Source organism: Phacochoerus africanus, chromosome 6, assembly GCF_016906955.1.
Source record: "Phacochoerus africanus isolate WHEZ1 chromosome 6, ROS_Pafr_v1, whole genome shotgun sequence".
Classification (NCBI taxonomy): Eukaryota; Metazoa; Chordata; class Mammalia; order Artiodactyla; family Suidae; genus Phacochoerus; species Phacochoerus africanus.
In genome coordinates this window covers 19,346,718-19,368,012 of record NC_062549.1, presented here as the reverse complement: position 1 = coordinate 19,368,012, position 21,295 = coordinate 19,346,718, and the positions used below count along the sequence as shown (strand labels likewise).

Sequence of the window (21,295 nt, the reverse complement as noted above, 5' to 3'; positions counted from 1 at the left end):
CTCTGCATGTGTAGACCATTTTCTTCAGAAACATGAGCTTCATGTGCACATCTGCAGTTTTGGGCACACAGCTGGAGCACAAATATTATCTGACTTCTTCTTAATTGTTAGCTGAGCATATATGACATGAAGGGGAAAAAATGTAGTGGCTTTGGCAGTCTTCTAATAGCCAACTGAGTTCCCCAACTGACCCAAAGACCCAGAGAATCTACTTGGGTCTTTCCAAAGCATAAGAGTTTCATCTAAAAAGTGGTGAAACCATCTTTGCATCTACCTGCAAAGGGGAGACACACACCCTAAGGTTCAGAATCAGAATTGAGATGTCCCTTCTTCAGTTTCTCAGGGTATCAAAGAATCACAGCTTCTTGGTCACAGCCTGACTTTGTTACTCCTTATGGCATCTTAGACAAGCCACCCATTGCAAAAGCCCCTCGTTGAGCCACAAAACTATACCGGAAACTCAGTCTTTGGACACATAAATGCTTCATCTAGAGATCAGCCACCCTGGAGAGGTGCCTGCGAGCTTCTGCCTTTGAAATATGTTCTTCATGATTTCCTGATACAGACCTAGGAAGGCTGATGTCTTCCCAGGCTGGGTTTCTATGCCCCGAAATTCCAGACGGAGTCTCCATTCCACACCCCAGTTCCCTGTTTACAATAGTGTCTGGCATTTTTGGTTCATGCCAAGGGTCTCCTCCAGATACCACATTTGGCAAAATACTGCGAGGCAAACCTTTTTAAGTGGTGTGGACTTCCCCAGTGCTCATTCTTTTTGTCTTCCAAAATTTGGTCCTCCAGACTTGAGTGTGTGTTTCTTTGCCCTCCTCAGCTTCCTGATTCATATTCCCACAGATTAAGCTGGCTGACTTGAGAGCCACATGACAATCTTCTCTTTATTGTTTTTTTTTTTAAACCTTCACTCCCACAATAATATGATCTTACATTTTACCACAAACCCTCTACCCAAGGTCTTTCCTTTCCCTACGTCTTTTCTCCTCCTTTGTCTACTAAGTGTCCACTGTCATTTACTGCCGTGTCAACCTCCTCTGGGATCAGATTCAAGGCCTCTTTCAGTGTGCTGTTCTTTCTTATCTCAACCCTTAAAGCATGAGGTTGTAATTCATCAACTGGCTAAATCTCACAATAAAACAATAATTTAATGAGGACAGGGATTTTATTGATTTTGTTTACCACTGTATGTCTACTTTCAACAATGCCAAATAGCTACTGGCTAAATTCTTCTTGAATAAATAAATGATTGCTTTATTTAAAAAAAAAATACTGGTCTTTTTGTGACTTTCAAGAACTGGCTTTCTAGATATGACCTAACATAACCCCGAGAGATAGACTAAGCTGATCAGTATTTTCATTTTTCTGATGAAGGAACTAGATGTTCATGATTTGTACAAGATAATTCAGCTACATAACAGCATCCGGAATCTAGGGCTCCAACCCCTGGTCCATTATTCTTCTCCTTAGCTTTTTGGATGGTCCCAGGTGGATGCTGCCTGCTGGGTTATTCTCACGGAAAGCACATTGGAATGAAGATCCATTTGCTCCTAGGCAGGAGCTCTGCCTGAGTCACGCCTGCTGAGAAGCTAATGAGGTCAGCAATTTCTACCCAAGCATCTAATGCTTCAGAAACAACTTCCAAACCCTGATACACACTGAGATTCTCTCCAAACATATTCTCTTTGTTCTAGCCCTTAGAATAAGCAGCATTTACAGAGAAAAGCATGAAGGCTTTAGTATCACCTAGAACTGAAGTCAAATCTCATCTCAACTCTTTTATAGCTTGTGATTCTGTAGCTTAATCATCAACTGGGATGTTGCACTGTTTATAGGAAAATATGAAAAGCACCTAGCTCAGTCTTGACCTGAAGTAGTTGTAGTGGTTTAGTAAAGGGCATTTAATAAATGCTCTACTTCAATATCACTAAGAAATATTGGTAGGTAAAATTCAATGTCTGTTCCATCCGATTCATCTTGAATCCCACTATAGGGCACAAACAATTATACTATGCATGGTTTTCTTCCATACCTTGCCCAAAACACACACAAAGATGTGTACAAGAGAAACACAAGTATAACTCCTTTCTTTAGTCTAACCGCACCAATGAAATAACAAAAACATGAAACATTTCAGAATTGAAAAGAGTTACAGAGGAAATTCCTTCTCTGGCCACATTTGGGATTCTGCTTCAAAGTTAACAAGCATTACTAAGGTTTAAGTCACTTTTCAAACCAAGCTAATTTCTCATTGGTATGTGATAAGGAACCAAATGCTTAGGTATTAAAATGATTTTTAATTCCTTTTCTCACAAAGATGAGAGAAAATGCCAACTTAAGAAAGTATGAAACATGACTTAGCAATGTAGGAGAGAAAAGACTAAAATGAAAATAAATAGCGTAATTATTCTTGCAGTGAAAATTACAACTCCTCTGGTGCCAGAATTGCTTGCTATGGGAGATATAGATGTTTCCATTTCATTCATTTCCATTTCATTCACTGCATTCACAATGCATTGATTCAATGGATTTCAAAACGAAAATTCAATAAGGTTGCCAAAACATTATGTACATGTGATCCAGAAACTGTAGTTATGCAATAACTATCCAGAGTTCGCTACATGTCTAGAAATATTAAGGTTTTAGCAAGCAGTTTAGAGCACAATTTTTGAAGATAACATTTTCCTTCCTCTTCATTTTAGTAAAGGACTTGATTTGGTAAGTTTAATATTTATAATAAAATATAGCCCAAGTTCAATTTAATATACCTCTTTTTGTTGCCTTAAATATACCCCAGGTTGTTTCGCCATTGGGAGTGTACAGCTTTTTCATGTGTGTTTGGGATAGAGGACCAAATGGCTCTAAGAATATGACATTAAAACAGTTACATACGAATGTTACAAATGGAATGTGCAAGCCATGCAGTTTATTCTGAAAAAATTAGCTATCTACAGGAGTATTTTTTAAAAAATAGGAATAAAAACAATTAACTTTGTATAGGATTTACTGGTCTGCAAAATAGTTTTAAAGTCTCAGTAGATATTCATACACCATAAAGTTACTTTGAAAATGTTACTTTGAAGCTAAGGAAATGACTGAGACAGGACTCGGAAGGAGACAAAGACCAAGACACAGAGAAAGAGTCAGGAGAGAGAACACTTTGGCTTACACAGATTCTAGAATCTAAACAAGAAAATGCTTTGCACATAATAAGACAACAATATATAACTATTTGCATTTCATGTAATAAAGTCTCTCTTTATCACTCCAGTTTTTGGTGATTATAAATGGCCATTATCATGCATACATACAATGCTATGTGACCTTAAATAACTTTACCAAAAAAGCCTATTGAACATTAAACTACTAATTATAATAAAAAACAAAGTCTCTCTTGTATCATTAAAGGCTGTTCCGCCCAGGCCGTGAGTGGATGAAGAAGATGTGTTACCATGACCTCCCCTAACAGTTCCTGTCACCATTGTGAAGTCACACGTTAGACACTATTGGTGACATGGCTGACAGAACCAGACATCTCAGAGAAATCAATGCCCAGCGCAGTGTCCCTTTCCATGAATGTATAAAGTTTAAGCCTCGGTGATACAGAATCATCTAGAAATAAGACACATTATATACCTCATATTACATAACACACACACACATATATATATATCTATCTCTTATTATAGAAGACACTTATTATATACCTCTAAGCAGAGCAATGGAGAGGTGAGGTCACTACCTATAGCTCCTTCCAGCCCTGAGAGTCAGCAATTCATCTAGAAGACACCTCTTCTTTTCATGCTCAGAATTTTGAGGCGACTTATTCAGGCTGAGTTGTGGGACTGGTTTTGTCACATAAGGACACTGCCACAAAATAACAAAATGCAGGAATTTTTTCCCAGATGGAAATGTTTTATGACCATGAAGAGCCAAAGCTTGAATCAGTAAAAACACAAGAATCTATTCAAAGTTATCATAATGAACTATTTCGTTAGTGACTCTAGGAGGAAAAACATCTCAGTAGTTAATGTTTCTTTACCTTGGTGACCGAATATTTGAAAAACTCAAATCATGAGACCCTGTACCCCTTGGTCTTGGCACAGCATTTCAAGTTTTCTAATTATAATGACACGGTAGTCTACAGAGGTTAGATGTCAAATGTTTCATTCTTTTTTTTTTTGCTTTTTATGGCTACATTTGTGACATATGGAAGTTCCTAGGCTAGGGGTCAAATCAGAGCTGCAGGTGCTGGCCTACGCCACAGCCACAGTAATGCCAGATTCAAGCCACGTCTGTGATCTACACTGCAGCTTACAGCAATGCGGCATCCTTAACCCACTGAGCAAGGCCAGGGATTGAACCTGCCTCCTCATGGATACTATGTCAGCTTCGTATCCCACTGAGCCACAGAGAGAACTCCTCAAATGTTTCAAATCACTTCCAGAGTTTGTGAAGGATCTGGGTCCCTTCCACCAGCTAAGTCCTATCTCCAAAGCTGTTTTCATCCAATTACACACCAAAGAGTCTGCGTGTTCTGTCATCAAAAGAGAGAAGAGGGAGGGTGGTGAGGCAGAAAGGGAAGAAGGAAAAAAGATGAAGCTCTTTACAAAGAGGGAAAATCAGTCAAGTAAATAAAATCTTCCTCTGGTTTCCTCAACCTTCACTTAATCAGATTGGAAACAGCACATATGATAAACAGAACCAGATGTAACCTAATAACTCAAGAAGGGCTCTCCAGAGAATTTGACTGTGTGCATCTTTACTGCTTGAGTTCTGTCCTCTTTTTCATATATTTTTGGGCCTTCCCTTGCTGTCATGAGATGCTAACTCCTGTGCTGTGGTAACCGGCCTAGGAGCCTTTCCCTCTTCCAATCTCTTCTAATTTTCTGGAATTTCGAAACCAGAAGGAAGAAAGAGTTTGTGTGGTAGATCTCATTATTGTTCCTAACTATTTACTGCCCTTTGTCAAGTATACAAGGACTGTATACTTTTCCCCATTGCCAAATGATCTGCAGGACAGCGTCCTTATGGAAAGAATATATTTCACTACTCCACTGCTTTCATGTGCCCTGCTTTCCCCAGTGAGCTATGATCGGCAGTGACAAATGCCTCATAAAAGCAGAAGCATTGAGACCCATTGCATGGTTCTGACATTCCTCTTTTTCTTCTGCCATGAGGACATGTCCCAGTGAGGGGCTGCTCCCTCAGCCTGGATTCCAGAATAAAAAGCACACATGGGACACAGCCACACCTGACCTATAGTCAGTATCCCGAAATATGAACAAGAAATGCACAAAGCACTGAGATATTTTTTTCATCACAAGCTTGCAAACACTGACTCATACAGGAGTGTTATTATCGTATGTAAAATAAGAGGAGAATGAGTTAGGGTTCAAGATAATCCTTTTTTTGTTTGTTTGTTTTTTGTCTTTTAGGGCCTCACCTGCAGTGTATGGAGGTTCCCAGGCTCAGAACTGCAGCTGCTGGCCTACACTACAGCCATAGCAATGCCAGATCTGAGCCACGTCTGCAACCTACACATGATCCAACTCACAGCAACGCTGGATCCTTAATCCACTGAGCAAGACCAAGGATCGAACCTGCATCCTCATGGATACTAGTCAGATTTGTTTCTGCTGAGCCATGATGGAAACTCCAATAATTCTTATTTGAAGAGAGACTCTGATTTGGTTCTTTCTGTGCATCCCTCCCCATAATAGACACACTGACTCTCCAGGTAGGTAAGCTTGGTAAGTTGAGGTCCCAGCTGCTCCCATTTATAATAATTTGTGGAAGTCCCCATCAGCACCTTAACGTAGGACCCATCAGATGCACAATGGTATGTCTGTTTTTCAGAGGGCTTAAAAGCTATTGAGGGAAAAAAAGGTAATGGAACTTTTCTGACTATTACACAGTTGGCATCTCGTATACATAGAATAAACCAAGACCCTTTGCCAGATGGTATTAAAATCACTCTGCAATCCAAATTCGAATTTTAAAAAATATTGTGCTTACACTATGAAGTAAATAAGAAGTCTCTCCAATTTTTGAAAACTAGCAAACAAAACTTATCTGCTGTTTTTTCCATCAATTCCTTACCTTCAGTAGACCCTTTTATATGAAGGCGTTTATTGAGTTCCTCCAATTTATTCTTCACATGTGAAAACCAAAAAAGAAAAAAGAAAGAAAATCAGAAATGTTCTTGCTTTCTAGCACCCTTCTCTCTATTTGGTACCCAGCTAAATTCAAAACAGGATCCTAAACTTCATCAATATCATAAGCTCTGTAGCGTATTACTACTTTATCTCAAATTGAAATTTTAAGCTCCACTTCCCAGTGACCTCTGGTCATGAACATGTTATTTAATCTCTCCATGACCTTGTTTCCTTTCCTTAAAACCATGGATAATCACGGTACCAACCTCCAGTGTTGATATGATGATCGGGGCGCATAACGTAAATTAATTTGAATATTGCCTCACTATTTTGGATTAACCTCTAGGTACACTAAAGTGTTTCCCAAACTAAAATTTCTTTTTCTTTCTGTCTTTCCTTTTTTTCTTGGCAAGCAGAAGTTCTTTCAGGCCAGAGATCAAATCCTCGCCACGGTAATAACCCGAGCCACAGCAGTGGAAATGCCAGGTCCTTAACCCACTGAGCCACCACGGAACTCCCCAAAATTGTTTCTTCTCAAGCTGAACTGTATGATAGCAATTCTGAAAAGTCAAGGCTCAGCAACTCTATCTCCCACTATATATCCTAGAGACACTCTAGCATATGTGTACAAAAAGATATTTGCAATAATGTCTACTGCAGCTTTGTTTGGAGGTGCTATCAACTGGAAATTACCAAACATTCTCAAATAAGGAAGTGAATAAAATCATTACGGTATATTTATACAATTAAATATTAACTATCACCATTAAAAATGAATGAGCTGAAACATCATGTATTAAGATGCAAAAACCTCAAAAATATAATAATGAAAAAATAAATGCAGGATACATACAGTATAACAGCATTTACATAAAAATATAAAATATGCAAAACTATAGGTTATTTTAGGGAACTATACTAACGATTCCTTAATATATTATTTAAGAGATAGATGTGTATGGAGTAAAAGCAAAGAAACCTGCATGGCAATTCTACACACTCTATTTAGGATATTAGTTACCTATATTAGTTACCTTGGGGATGGAAGGAAGTGGGACTGGGCTTGGGGTGTCACATCACAAAGAGCTTCTACCCCATCTGTAATGTTTTCTTTCTCACAATGTGTGCACTGACATATTCATTTTATTAATCTCTATACCTTTTCAGTATGTCTGTATTTCTTTAAGAAGAGGGAAGTAGTTTCTTGGAGAAACCCTTTGACAAGTTAAAGATGATCTAGAATCCCCCCAAAATGGTTTAAGGTAAAATAACCAAAAGATTTCTTGTTCCCCAGAAAAAAGGGTAATTCAGAAAACAAGATACAACTAATAGATTCCTCTAAAATTATATTTGGAATTCACTTCAAAGATCACTGCCTATTGACTTGGCTACTTAACTCCTCCAGCTGAGGTCTTAGAATTACCTACTTTATACCAATTAGCCCTGTTTCTCATCAGGAGCTAAAGTGGGAAGGATTAAAAAGGAGAGGAAAGGAAGAAGAGAAAACTTCCTCCCATCCTGGGCCCCTAGGAGTTCTAGAAGGTAGCACATGGCATGGAAGGGGACAGGCCAGTAGGAAAACTATTTTCCATTTTTCTGAGGTCTAATAGAAAGGCCACACATTTGCCTGTAATCAAACCACACTTGCAAAAATAATGGATTTCTTTGCTTTGTGTTGGAATCCCATCAACTCAGTGTGGTAACACTGGGTACATCTTGCTGTCAGAAGTACTGATTGGCAACTCTAAAGGTCTTTGATCAACATAAAATCCAATAAGAAAGTCACTGCTGAACATGTGTTATTTGTTTCGATAACTGTCCAAATACCATGTGCTGGGTAGTCCGTATTTGCACTACCGCCCCTGGCCCGCTGCACCCTTCTCTGCTCTGTGCCCTGGAAGACTGACCTCTAGGGACAGAGCAAGTTGCCCTCCGGCTGGGCTCCAGCAATGAGAGGCATGGGCAGGAGTTGGGGAGGAAGGATTTACTCCCCCAGCTTCCTCTCTTCCAGATTGATGTGTACTTCCTGCACCCATACAAAACCCCATAGTTCCTTCCGCTATAGCTCTTTTTCCATGTGCTTGTAACTGCTCCCTTCCTTTCTTGGTGAGGCCTAGGATAGGTATCCTCTTCGCCCCAGGGTGCTTCCCTGCCCCTCAATGATTTCCCTCTACCCTGCCCAGCCTTGGTAAAGAGTCTTCTCATTAACTGTGATTGAAACAATCCCTATAAACTTTCTTGAAAAACCTCTTCTGCTTGAGCCATCTGTTTCCTATTGGGACCATGAAGGATAGACATGTGATCCAGGTTGAAAAAAAAAAAAAAAAAAAAAAGAATGTCTGGTTGGGAATTATGACTCCACAGAAGAGCATTATGAATTTTACTTGCTGCTCTTCATTTTCTACGCCTGTGCTGTCCAAGATGGTAGCCACAAGCCACATATGGCTCTTTGCATTGAATGTAACTGAAACAAAATTAAAAATGTAGTTCCAAGTGTTCAAAATCTGTATCTGGCCAGTGACTGTCATTTCAGACAGTACAGATAGGCCACTCCTATCATCACAGAAAGTCCTACTGGACAGCACTGCTCTACTCCCAACAGGCTCCCCCATGATAAATATAAAAGATTATTTCTACCTTTGGCTCTACCTTATCATCACAGGTACAGCCCAGGTCAAAATCAGACTGAAGGTACATAATCCCTGGATAATTGGGTCTGGTAACTTCTTCCGGCATGGTTGGCCTGAAAGTGTTAGTACGCAGGAGATGATTCAAACTTCCATGGGTCCCATTATTAGGAGCTGGTTTCAATCCCAGGAGATCTGATGAGAAGAAAGAAGAGGGGCGGGTTCTTTGTAAATATTTTTGATGAGATATGGTGAGCGTCAAGGCCATTCACCTTCCAAGGGCCTGAAAACTTGGAACACAAATAAAACATCAGATACAATGTAGATGGCAGGCTCATGTCTTACATCCTAAACCATTCTTGTCTGATCATGTCTTGGCAACAACTTTCTGAAATAGCATGTTCATCACTTGATTCTATAGAGAGACATTCCCCCAAAAGAAAGAGTGAAGGAACAGGGCCTCACTTAGTGATTGCCTATGCCTGTGATAGTTACAACCCGCAGACTATCAGTGTCTGTATCACTGCCTTTCTGCTTCCCCATGAGACTTTTTATCCCTCATGTTGAAGTGGGACTTATAATCAATAATAACCTCTAAGCTGCCCTCTAATGCACTCCGCAGAAGGATGGGGACAAGAGGAGGCTTTGGCCTTGTGCCCTGAAGTGCCGCTGTGAAATGAACGGGCTGATTTCATAGCCGGTGAGTGGCTGCCAAGCGAGCATAGTGACTTGCCTAGGCTGAGAGGCAGGGAGAGGAGAGCTTGCAGCCAAGATGGGAAAAGAACCCAGGAGACCCGACTTTCAGACTCCCCCTCTAACCACCAGACTGGCACTCCCTTACTAAATAGGAAAAGTTGTCCTCATTCAGCAACTAGAAACTCAAGGAAGAAAAATAATTAGGAGCACATAAATAGCTGGCCGGGGTGCAAGCTGGCAAAATTTTAACTGGGCTGCAATGCGAGAAATGGAGGTGGGAGGAAGCTCTGTGCCGAACTCTTGCTTCACCCGGCCTCTGACCAGTGGTGTCAAACTGGAATGCTATGTTAGATCAGCCAGAGCCTGCCAACAGCAACACGAGGAAAACTCCCCATTAGTCAACTGTTGAAGGAAGACAAAGAAGCCTTAGTAGGGGATGATATTCTGTCCCTTGAACCAACAGGCAAATGACAACATTTTTTTTCATGAAAAGATGAGGTGATCCCAGAAAACAGACACCTCATTTCTTTCTCGGATGCTGAAGAAGTTCAGATGTTCACTCTAGATTGTTTTCTTGGTTTTGATTAAATAAGTGACTTACCACACATAACATTGTAAAGTTCAATGTTTTCGAATGGAGGCACTTTGGTCTTGTACTTAAAAGTTGGGCCATAACCTACAAAAACAGTCTTCCAAAAGAAAAGAAAACAAACAGAAAAAATTAGGCATTACCAATAGCCAGCAGGGCCCCTTCCTCAGTTTATGAATGCTTTGCCAGCTTCACTCCCACCACCACTGCCATCCTTCCGAGAATCGCTAAAACAGACTTCAATTCACGGTTCTGTGAGCATACCTGCATACTGTTGACCTTGTTATCAAATCCATGGTCTCCCTGGAAAAAACATTTTCCTGATGGTTTCTTATAAACATCCAGAGGTTTCCTAGAGAGAAACAATTGCACAGTCAGGATTTCTCAGGAAATCACTCTACTTGAATGAGTTTCCAGGGTCATTAAAGTCTCTAAGAAGTGGATCTCACCAGCATATTCATCTCCATTTTAATTTCATCATCCCTGTGATGATGAAAAGATGCTCTTGCTCATTCACCCCAAGGGCTTCTGCTTTGACCATCAGCCCAGGACAAGTGGGGACCTGAAGTCCTGGTGCCCTCCTCACACCTCAGGCTTGCACTGAGCGAAGCACTTGTCACAGGTACAGACACACCTTGGAGATATCCCAGACCATGGCAATAAAGAGAATCTCTCTATAAACCAAGTCTCACGAAGTTTTTGGTTTCCCCATGCATATAAAAGCTATAGTTATGCTACACTATAGCCTATTAAGTGTGCAATAGCATTGTGTCTAAAAAAGCAATGGACATACCTTAATTAAAAACAGTGCTGTTGGATGATGGAGGATAATGTGAGAAAAAGAATGTATGTATATATATATGACTGGGTCACCTTGCTGTACAGTAGAAATTGACAGACCACTGTAAATCAACTATAATGGAAAAAATAAAGATCATAACAAAATATTACTGTTGGGGAAATGGCACTGATAGATTTTTTAATGTGGGGTTGCCATAAACCTTCACCTATCTGCCCATGTGCTTCCCCAGCTCCAAGGCTGTAAGATTCTCCACTCTGGGACCGTGTTTGTCTAGCTCACTTCTCTACCCAGCCCTACCTATAATCAATGCCAAGCACACAGTTGGCCCTTTTAAAATATGTGATGTTTAATCAAAGAATGGAGATCTGCATTCCATAAAACAAAGTTTGCATACAAATTTACCTGTCAACAAACTTACCGAGTAATACAACTAGAGAGTATAGCTAAGGGGTACACATAACATATGTAACAGTGACATAGCTAAGAAGAGCCAAGTCTCATCTAGACAGCACCTCTTCTTAGAAATAAAAGGAAAACTTGCTTTCTAGACATCAAAACTATTTGAACTTCTTTGTTGTGACTGGAAGATGCCTTTTGCTTAGGGTCAGGTAGCACTTTTCCAAAACATTTTCATATTTATTAATATAAGTATTTGCTAAGTGCCTACAGGTATATCAAAGTGAAGTAAAATGCTTGGGGAAAAACAAGGAAATTAAACTTGGGGGTCCTTGCTCTTAGGAAAAGTACTTTCAGCTTCAGAAAAATAAGATATGTGCATATGCCTCAACAACTCAAAAGAGTTACATTGAAAAGATTTACTGCTAATTAAAGTGCCTGGCTCTGGTCTCTGCCAATTTGCTCAAATGTCTGCATCTTTTACTGAACTCCTATTCAACTCTCAAGTTTGCTTCACTTAAACCTACCAATGGTACCAAATTTGCTCTCTCTTCCAAGCCATCCCATATTCTGATACACCCAGCTAAGTCATGCTGGTCACATTTTGGTAAATTTTCCTTGAATACTCCCCATGTCTGTTCTAACTGATTTCAATAATTACTAGACCATGTATAATATCTCTTCATAATACTGTATATTTAACTCTATGTATCCTTAGACTATTCCTGTAGGATATTCATATATTTATCACATTTGTGTCCCCAGATGTCCCATGCTGATACAAGCTCTTAGAGGACAAACATTTTCTTGGTATCTTCTCTCCCTTGTAAACTCATTCAAGTACATAGCCCGAATGCACCTAGTAGGTGTTCATTAATTACTACAGACTGAGTCACAGTACTTTTCTTAAGGAGAAAGAGCCAAAGTGAGTGGGAAAGGCTGTTCCCAGGTCTGTGCAAAAGGGATTAAGATTTTGATTATCAACTCTTTGGAACAGGTTAGAGCTTCCAGACACATTCTATACCAGAGTCAAGAGCAAGGAATCGTCTCTTCCATATTGGAGAGTCTTTTGTAGTTCAAAACAAAGCAAACATCTGAAATATTTAAAGCAATGAAAAACATGCCCACAGTAACAGAAGTTTGAAGATTAACAACATCTTCTGAATTCTTCTATAAATGTCACTAACAGGCTAAGTCTTGTCAAGGGAGACCAAATTAGTCCAGTGGGATAAGGCAATGTCCCAGCCATACCTCTGACTTACTTAAGTAATAAGAACAGAGGCTAGAACATAAATTTGAAAAATGAGAGAGAGACAAACACACAAAGATGCACTAAGAGGCTACAAAGAGACAGGGAAGTGCTAAGACCAGGAACATAGAGATGTACTGTCTCAGAGACAGACTGTTCCGCTAGCATACAAACTCTTCGGAAACAACGCGATTTCAAACAAGGCGATTTCTTTTTATCATGGTTAAGGGCCCTAAAGCACTCTGATTGCCAAGGTGGTGGTTATAAGATGAGAAACAGGCACAGCCCATCCCCCAGCTTACCTTGCAACATGCCATCTGCGTTCTACCAGTAAATGGATGTCCTCAATTCTTCTGTTGTTGGCGTAGTGCAAACGTTTGGGGAGGTGCTGTTTCATGTAAGGCTTAAAGTGCTGATCGGGTTTCTTACACTGAAATGTGAATGGACGTTGAATTTTAGATGGAGTAACTTCAAGAAAAGACCAAGACATTCACTCTCTAAAAATATGAAGGAGGTTTTAAGTTAAAAAAACAAAAGGCTAATTAGTGGATAAATGGAATTTAGTACCCCATAATCAAATAACAAAAGCTGAAAACAAATAGATTTCAAAGAGGATTAGATAACTTTGAAGAAGACGTGGAAGGTTATCAGAGGGGAGTTAGACATTTTTAAGATACATTCCTGACTCGTAAGGCCACCACCAAGAGCAAATCACAATGCAGTTAAGACTTTTCCCAAGTCAAGGGGTGGGAAGATGGGGTGGAAGGGAAGAGGGTGCATGTTCAGGCCTGTGTGGTTACAGTCTCACGTGCTTGTAAGGTCTCTGTCCTGGATGGGGAAAAGATGGAACAGGGTGGTGGGCAGATCTGGTTCAGAAAGAGCAAGGATCTGTTTAATCATGAATGAATACTTTTCAGCTCTCATGCCAAGATCAAATAATCTCATTCTGTATCACTGCCAAGACCATTAGGGAGCCTGCAGCTGTCCACAGGCCAGACGTTTTGAAAGCTCTCAGGGAAACAAATATACAGGATGGCAGGGAAGTGAAGAAAATGTCCCTTTCCTCCCACAGAGGAGGCAAACACCAGAGGTGGGAGTGTGGAACACACTCCAAGGGCAGAAGCCTGGCGACATGCAGCACTTACCGTGAGATTAGCCATAATAACTTTAGGGTCATCTGTTCAAAGAGAGAAGGAGAAAGATTTCAAAAAAGTTGACAACCATCACAGGGAGAAATTATTTTTGCAGCAAGAGACTCGATTCTTTTTTTTTTCTCCTAGAAGAGCTATCACCTTAGGTTTTGTTTAGAATATATGTCAAACTGTGTGTAGGTATTCACTGTTTCAGGAAATGAAATGCAGCTAAATAAGTGGAACAATTTCTATGGTAAATGTCCCTACTAAGTCCAGATCAAGCTTTCTGGAAGAGAATTCCTCCTTCCAGAGCACCAGGATATTGCTGGGTAAATCGCTGCTTTAACCTCTCCCAAATGGTCCCTATGGAGCCTGGATTTAGTTTGTTTGAAATTTAACATCAGGAGCTAAACTGAGCATTTGGGGCTTTTAATGTAACTTGCTATTTATCTGCAGATTTTTGAAATAAGTGATCATCCACTTTTAAGATGAATCTTCTAATCCATTGAGTTATTTTTTTTTTTAAGGGGAGTTTTGTTTTCTCAGTTATATCACAGTTCTAATTACATAGATAGCTGCCCCCTTTCCAGCCACAGATACACACATGTATGCATCTCCTCTATTTCCACTACCAGCAAACAAAGGATATTTTAGTCAATACCCTGAACTAGCTAAAAGCAAAACTATGTAAATGATGGCTGTGTATAAACTGTGGACAGGATTATATTATCTGAAGGTCTCCTTTTGGGGGGTGTGGAGAGAAAGAGGAGATTGTAGGTTGGTTGGATTTTGTTTTGTTTTCAAAAAATTTGCTTCAGCATGTCATTACAGAATCAGCAGAAAAGGGAAGCAGCATTCAGAAGAGATACTGGCAGTCATGAGGCACCCACTCTGGTATATAAACATCAGTAGAGCAGGTCACGTCTCTGTCATTTCCTGCTGCATCCCCAGGGCCTGGTGCTTTATAAGCACTCAATAAACATTTGCTAATAAATATAAATAAATATTTTTCCACATTTGCTGCAAATGCATGAATAAGCTCACCTTGCAGCGTTTAAGTATCTACTCTTCACAGGCAATGTTCAGAATCTTATGTCTAAAGCGATGAAATCCAAAGATAAATGTGGATTCCTTTCCACTTAAATTGGGATTAAAACATAGTTGCATTTTTTAATGGCAAGCAAATAAGTTATGGTAGCAACGATAATTAACCCCAATTGCATCCATATCACAGGCAGCCTCTCTGTAAGTGCTTTGCAGGCACTGTCCCTCTGATCATTCACAACTACTCTGGGAGGTAGGTGCTATCAGAATCCTCACTAAGCCAGTGGGCATTTAGAAGGTGGCGGAGGAGGGACGGGGGACATGTACACTGGGACCTTTCTGGCCATCTGCCTGAACAAGACACTTTGAACCTCTCCATTCCGTGGCCTCATAAATCACAGTCCTCAAAGGGACCAAAAAGAGTAAGTTCATGGTCTTCAATAATGGAGAAAAATAAATAGCACGGGGCAATTCTGTGCTCAGATAAATCCGAGAATCTCTGGGAGAAAACAAATGCCTGAGTCCCTGTGTGTGACACCAATCCTTCAACTCGGAAATACTCAGCCCTCTTATGCTAATAGCTCCCAGAGAGCAGAAGAGAAACCCAGCACAGGGTGGTATTTAAGAATTAGCAAAGCCTCTGTATTTCTACTCCAGCTCTACCACCTACTGTCATACACTTAGCCAATTACTATACCTCTCCCTGAGCCTTGGTTGCTGTTTATAGAAGATGATAATACCTATTACACAGGGCCCTTGTAAGGATGCAGTAAGATGTGTCATGTGTCTGACTAAAAGAGTGATGGGACGAAAATATCCAGCACCATAACTACCATTTATACAGCTTTGACTCTGTGCTAAGCACTAATCTAAGTGATATGTAGATGATCTCTCATTTAATCTTCCCAGCAATCCTTAAGTTACAGGTAAGGAAACTACAGGCAAAGCACAGGGGGTTTAAGTAGCTGGCCCAAGGTCACAGTGAGAACAGCGGGCAGAGCTGGGATTTGAACCCAGACATCTGCCACCATCGTCCGTGCTCCTCACTACCTCCCTCTACTGTCTCCCTCAAAATGTATGAATGCGTTTTGTAAAATACAAGACATTTAACTATTGGTTAAATGATAACATTTATTTATTTGTTTGTTTGCTTATTGTCTTTTGCGGGCTGTACCCGGCGCATATGGAAGTTCCCAGGCTAGGGGTCGAATGAGAGCTGTAGCCGCCGGCCCATGTCACAACCACAGCAATGCAGGATCTGAGCCGTGTCTGTGACCTACACCACAGCTCACAGCAACACCAGATCCTTAACCCAATGAGTGAGGCCAGGGATCGAACCTGAATCCTCATGGATTCGTTACCAGGAAAGTTATTTCTCCCTCCCCTCCCCAAAACAACCTCCCTATTACTTTTACTGATGTCTCAAACACCTTTCAAATTAGACAAAAACTTTCTGGCGTAAACCCTAAAATGCAAATACTAAATCAAGACTCTAGCAAGGGCTTGCCTATGTCAAGTAAACAGAAGAGAAGAGAGGACACAGAGGACAAAAAAAGCATAGAAAAGAGAAGGCAGAGACACCACCGTTCTGTTTATTTCACAACGTTGCCTGGAGCTGACCTTGGAACAGTTCCCATTTGTGTTGACTCAGGAACTTCATTTGGGAAAAACTTAATTTTCCAAAGTTTTATGCTTGGTGCCAATGGTGTCTTATTCCCAAGGCTAAAAATGCTAAAGGATTTTCTTTTTCCAAAATGCAGCATGTCTCCAATAAAACTACAAGCTTCTCAGAAGCTAGGTGGTTGGGCAGCGTGTAAAACATCTTAGCCCGTAAATTAAAGTTCTTGTCAGTGGTATAGCATAACCGAATGGGTAAAACATAAGTGATAAGAGTAGTCCTGCTTATGTTTTTTTTACTTCTAATCTTTCAAAACAGCTGCCACTTTTCAAGGGCTTCAGAGTTTCTCCTCCTGGGTTCTGTCAATCACTTTTACAAAGGTGACAAGTCCTCTTTAACCAGGCTTCTAGAAAGTTTCAAGAGAGTCTCTGAGAGAGGTTCTGCCCACTATGCTATGGACTCCCTCGCTTCAGCTGAAGAGTAAGCCTGAGCCTCTTGTTGGAAAGTTTTTCTCTTGTAAACAGAAGTTTATGGTTATACACATGCCTCAAATTAAGTGTATTTTCCACATGATAAAAACAAGAGCAAATATTTACACAATGCTACCATGGGCCAGGAACTATTCTACATGATATACATAGATTTATCTTCACAGCAATCCTATGAGCTAGCTGTTATCATGATCCCATTTTCTTCAGATTAAAAAAAAAAAAAATCCTGAGGTTTAGAGTTTAAATGATTTATTCAAGTTTACTAAGCTCAGAAGTAGCAGAGACACGGGAGTTCCCATCATAGCTCAGTGGTTAACGAATCCAACTAGGAACCATGAGTTTGCGGGGTGGATCCCTGGCCTCGCTCAATGGGTTAAGGATCCGGCATTGCTGTGAGCTGTGGTGTAGGTTACAGAGGTGGCTTGGATCCCAGGTTGCTCCGGCTGTGGCTACAGCTCCGATTGATTACACCCCTAGCCTGGGAACCTCCATGTGTCACGTGTGCAGCCCTAGAAAAGACAAAGACAAAATAAATAAATAAAGGCAAAGAAGTAGCAGAGCCAGGATATCCATCCAAGTGAGCCCGCCTTCAGGGAACAAGCCCTGTCTCTCTCCACTAAATTACCACCTTAACAACTTAGTATGTTAAGAGGCAACTTACATTTAGCATTATTACTAAATTTGGGTCGAATTCTTCCTAGTGTTCCAGGCACTAGGGTAATGTCATCCACATTAGTCAGGTAATTGCTCAAGAATTCAGTTCTATCACATGTGACATCTTCCATTCCTAGGGGCAAAGGAAAAGAAAAAATTCTTTTCAGGCAACTGCAAAATTAACATCTCAATGCAGACACAAAAAATAATATTCAGGCATTTCCTTAATTTGTTTTTAAAACTTAATGTGAGGATCCCTCTCTTTTGAGATTTCTTAACTTGACTTTGAATTTTGTGATGCTTCTTGATATAATCTTTTCACTAGGCTTAGATTTAGTCCTATCATCTTGAAGCACTAGAAGGCTGCAAAGGCATCACCTCAATTGCCATTTTAAGTCATTCAGCAAAAACAGCAAGACAAGGAAATAACCATGATCTTCTAAAAAAAAAAAAATTTACACAGTCATGCAAAAGATGTATTCTTAAAAAAAAAAAAAAGAAAAAAAATCCTAGATTACTTTAAACTCTTCCCAGCTGGGGGTGGTGTAAGTAACTGGAGTATATAGTTCTGCATCTCTTTTTATAAAATGTCATTTTCCAGCTCTCTCTCTCTAACATATCTCCCGATTTGAGTACCAGATAATCACCAGTCCTCAATCTGGCCTTGGATGTTACTGAAAAAACAATACTGGCAACAAGAGATGAGAAAGAAAAATGTCAGCCCCAATGACCACCCAAACTGAAAAACAAAATAACGTTGAAAACAAGCTGTAAACAATGTAATCAGTCAAAACTGAAGGCTAGCAACTAAGATACCAAAAAGGTCTAGGTAGGGAATTTTTTAAACCAACCAAATATTGTCCCCACCCATAATTTGTTTCCTGCCTCCTATCAAGGAAAATTTCTTGATCAATGTTAAAAAATAATTAAAACAAAACAAATGCAAAACTTAGAATCATAAACTATGGAGAACTTTATTGTCGTTTCAGAATTTATGAGATGAGATGGAGCTATGAAGGCATGACATGTTGCTTTGCACAATCCAATATCTGAATATTCTTTAAGAGAGGGAACACGAATGATTCTGAAAGGATTCCGTAAGGTTTTGGAATAAAGAAATATAACTCAAAGTAACCCAGATCTGATTAAATTCAAAGTAGTACCTACTGGGATCCCAGATCCAGACCCTCCCCCCCCTTTTCTTTTTAATACTAATTGGAAGATAGAGAAAAATTTAACCCAAAATAGCACAAAGGCTATATATCTTGTCTTTTAACATTTAAAAACCTCAGAAAGAAAAATAGAAACAGTAAATAGCTGTTATGTTCTAGCATAAGGTTAACCCAGGAAAGAGAAGTCTCTAAATACATATTAATGGAAGACTATAAGGATCTTCCATTTGCTACACTTCTAAATCATTTATGCCACTCCAGTGGTGAACCATCTCTCCTGCTTTCAAAGTGCTTCTCAAGCATCATCACCTTTCACCCTTTAGACTCAGTGTAGGTGGTATTACTGTTCTTATTTTACAGATGAAGAGGCTGAGACTTGGAAAGGCTTTTAAGTGGCATAGGGTAATGCGAACTCCAGTGAAACTCATTCTTACTCTAAAGCCCAGACTCTGAAATACTACCTTTGAAGAAAGAGATGCTGTGCTATCTATTCGTCTCAGAAGCCTGCACACTGGTAAGACAAGGTTTTAATCTAGCCAAGAATTTGACAATGCTCTAGCTTGTGATTCACTGGGACCCACCTCCTTCTTAGACATCTGGCTCCACCATGTGACCAAATATTCTTGACACCTCTGGGCAACTTAAATTGATCAGCTGTGTCACATACTCCAAATTCTCCATCCTATCTATCTACAGCTCCACCAAGTCAAACTCATGGAGCATGACTTTGCAGATGGTCACATTTAGTCCCCGAAAAAGAGCAAGTAAGTTCCAGGGCTTTTCTTCCTTCCTTCCTTCCTTCCTTCCTTCCTTCCTTCCTTCCTTCCTTCCTTCCTTCCTTCCTTCCCTCCCTCCCTCCCTCCTTCCTTCCTTCCTTCCTTCCTTCCTTCCTTCCTTCCTTCCTCACAGATCTTATAGAATATTCTATAAAGAAAACTTCAGGCCCAGAGCAGAGTTTTGATTAGGGAGATTTCTCTTCCCTTCTTAACAGAACTACCAAAGAGTCAACCAATTTTCTTCTTCCAAACCTTCTCCTAGATGGGAGCAGCCCATATTTCAGGGTCACGATTTCTATTTGCTAGTTCTGGAATGCAGGACACACTCTCAGGAACACAGTCTGCATACCTGTGAAATAAGAATGCTCTCTGATGGCCCCTCTCTAGCTCTATAAGCTTATAATATTCATGATGCTCTTGATTCATGAATTTTTCTACTTTATACTGTGATTTAGAGGAACTGCTTCCTCAGTTGCTTCTTCTTCTCTTTAACAGTCTTGTCTACTGAAGCAGGGTCCTCTGGTTTGGGTCTCAAATTCACTCAGTGAATGCATGGAAATCATTTTACTTATATGCCACTTCTTTAACAAGAAGCCTATGTCTCTGCCTTTTCATCATGTTTAAATTTATTTTATTTTATTTTTCATGTGGAATTCTGTGGGCTCCTTTTGGGGATGTGGCTAGCAGGGATATGTCATGTTCACAGAGGAAGCTCTTAATATCACAAGTGAATTGTCAGCAAATCTTTAATAAGATACAGATTTTCGTAGAAAGGCTTTTCCTGCAAAGAAGAGCAAGATACAGGAAGTCCCTGGTTTTGATTAAAATGAACCCAGGTCGTTTCAGGCCATCTCATAGTTTTGAGTCATGGCTTGATTTCTTTCCCTATCCTGAAGAAATGGGGAAGGAGGTGAAGAATACAGCCTGGGATTTCTGAGAGCAAGGCTTTCCCCAAAGCCATCAGGAAATATTATCTATCTACCCAATTAGCAAAGAAGAAACAAAGCTTTACCATGGTCTCCAACAAAGATGACATTTACACAGCGATGCAGCTTTAGTTGTTTCAGCCCATCCATTAATTGCCCCACTGTTTTGTCAATTTCCCTCAGAGGATTTGTCATCTGGAAAAAGGAGCAAATTAGTCCCTGAGGTGTTTTGTGTTTTGTTTTGTTTTGTTTCTTTCAGTATCTCATAGATCTTCTACCCCTGGAATATTCTGGAAAGAAAACTTCAGGCCCAGAGGCAGAGCTTTGTCTAGGGGGATTTTCCTGCCATTCTTAATGGTAATTTGATCTAAGCATTTATATTTGTGTTCTTTCGGGAACACAAAACCTCTCCTCAACCAATCCCTTTCAAGAGTCTTTGATATAAAAATAGAAACATTAAGGGCAATTCTTTTTTGGAGGAAAAAAAAATGGCCTTTCTAAAATGTAACAATGTTCTTTAAATCCAAGAATTTTGAGAGTGAGCAGAAAGTCAGATGGATAGTTTAAGCCTCCTGTATCCCACATGAAATCACCTAAGCTTTGAACCATAGCAAGAAGATGGAGGCAAAGTGAATCAAAAGCAGTTCTGAGGTTCAGTGGTAACCTTCCACTAGACGCCAAATTAGAACATCATTAACACAATGAGATCCATCTAATGTTCCAAAAAACTGAGCTGTCCATTTCCAACAACAATAGATTCTTAATAGAAGGACCTCTTCTAAGAAGCAAGCTACTACACTCCCTCTCAGTTGAGTCCCTTTCAAGTTGATTTTGAGTAAAATTAAAGTCCACAATAATCCAAACTTAATCAGAAGTGAATCACTGAGCTCGTTCTAGAATATTTCTTATTTAAAAGCCTAACAAAAAAATGAAAACTCAGTTCTCCAAAGAGTAT

The 21,295-nt window shown here is 39.9% G+C and overlaps 1 protein-coding gene across 7 annotated transcripts in view; it reads right to left on the bottom strand.

Annotated features, from left to right (window-relative positions):
- ENPP2 (ectonucleotide pyrophosphatase/phosphodiesterase 2) overlaps positions 1 to 21,295 on the bottom strand; it is a 113,413-nt gene that overhangs the window by 18,843 nt on the left and 73,275 nt on the right. For 5 of the 7 annotated variants that reach the window (XM_047783361.1, XM_047783364.1, XM_047783368.1 and 2 more), the window contains 8 exons: positions 20,427 to 20,535; positions 17,474 to 17,599; positions 13,672 to 13,703; positions 12,829 to 12,956; positions 10,344 to 10,431; positions 10,092 to 10,179; positions 8,805 to 8,989; positions 6,112 to 6,163 (listed from right to left, as the gene is read on the bottom strand). In XM_047783361.1, the coding sequence (XP_047639317.1) occupies positions 6,112 to 6,163; positions 8,805 to 8,989; positions 10,092 to 10,179; positions 10,344 to 10,431; positions 12,829 to 12,956; positions 13,672 to 13,703; positions 17,474 to 17,599; positions 20,427 to 20,535 (808 nt within the window). The remainder of the gene's footprint in view (positions 1 to 6,111; positions 6,164 to 8,804; positions 8,990 to 10,091; positions 10,180 to 10,343; positions 10,432 to 12,828; positions 12,957 to 13,671; positions 13,704 to 17,473; positions 17,600 to 20,426; positions 20,536 to 21,295) is intronic. The other 2 variants (XM_047783363.1, XM_047783365.1) reach the window with 1 other exon arrangement.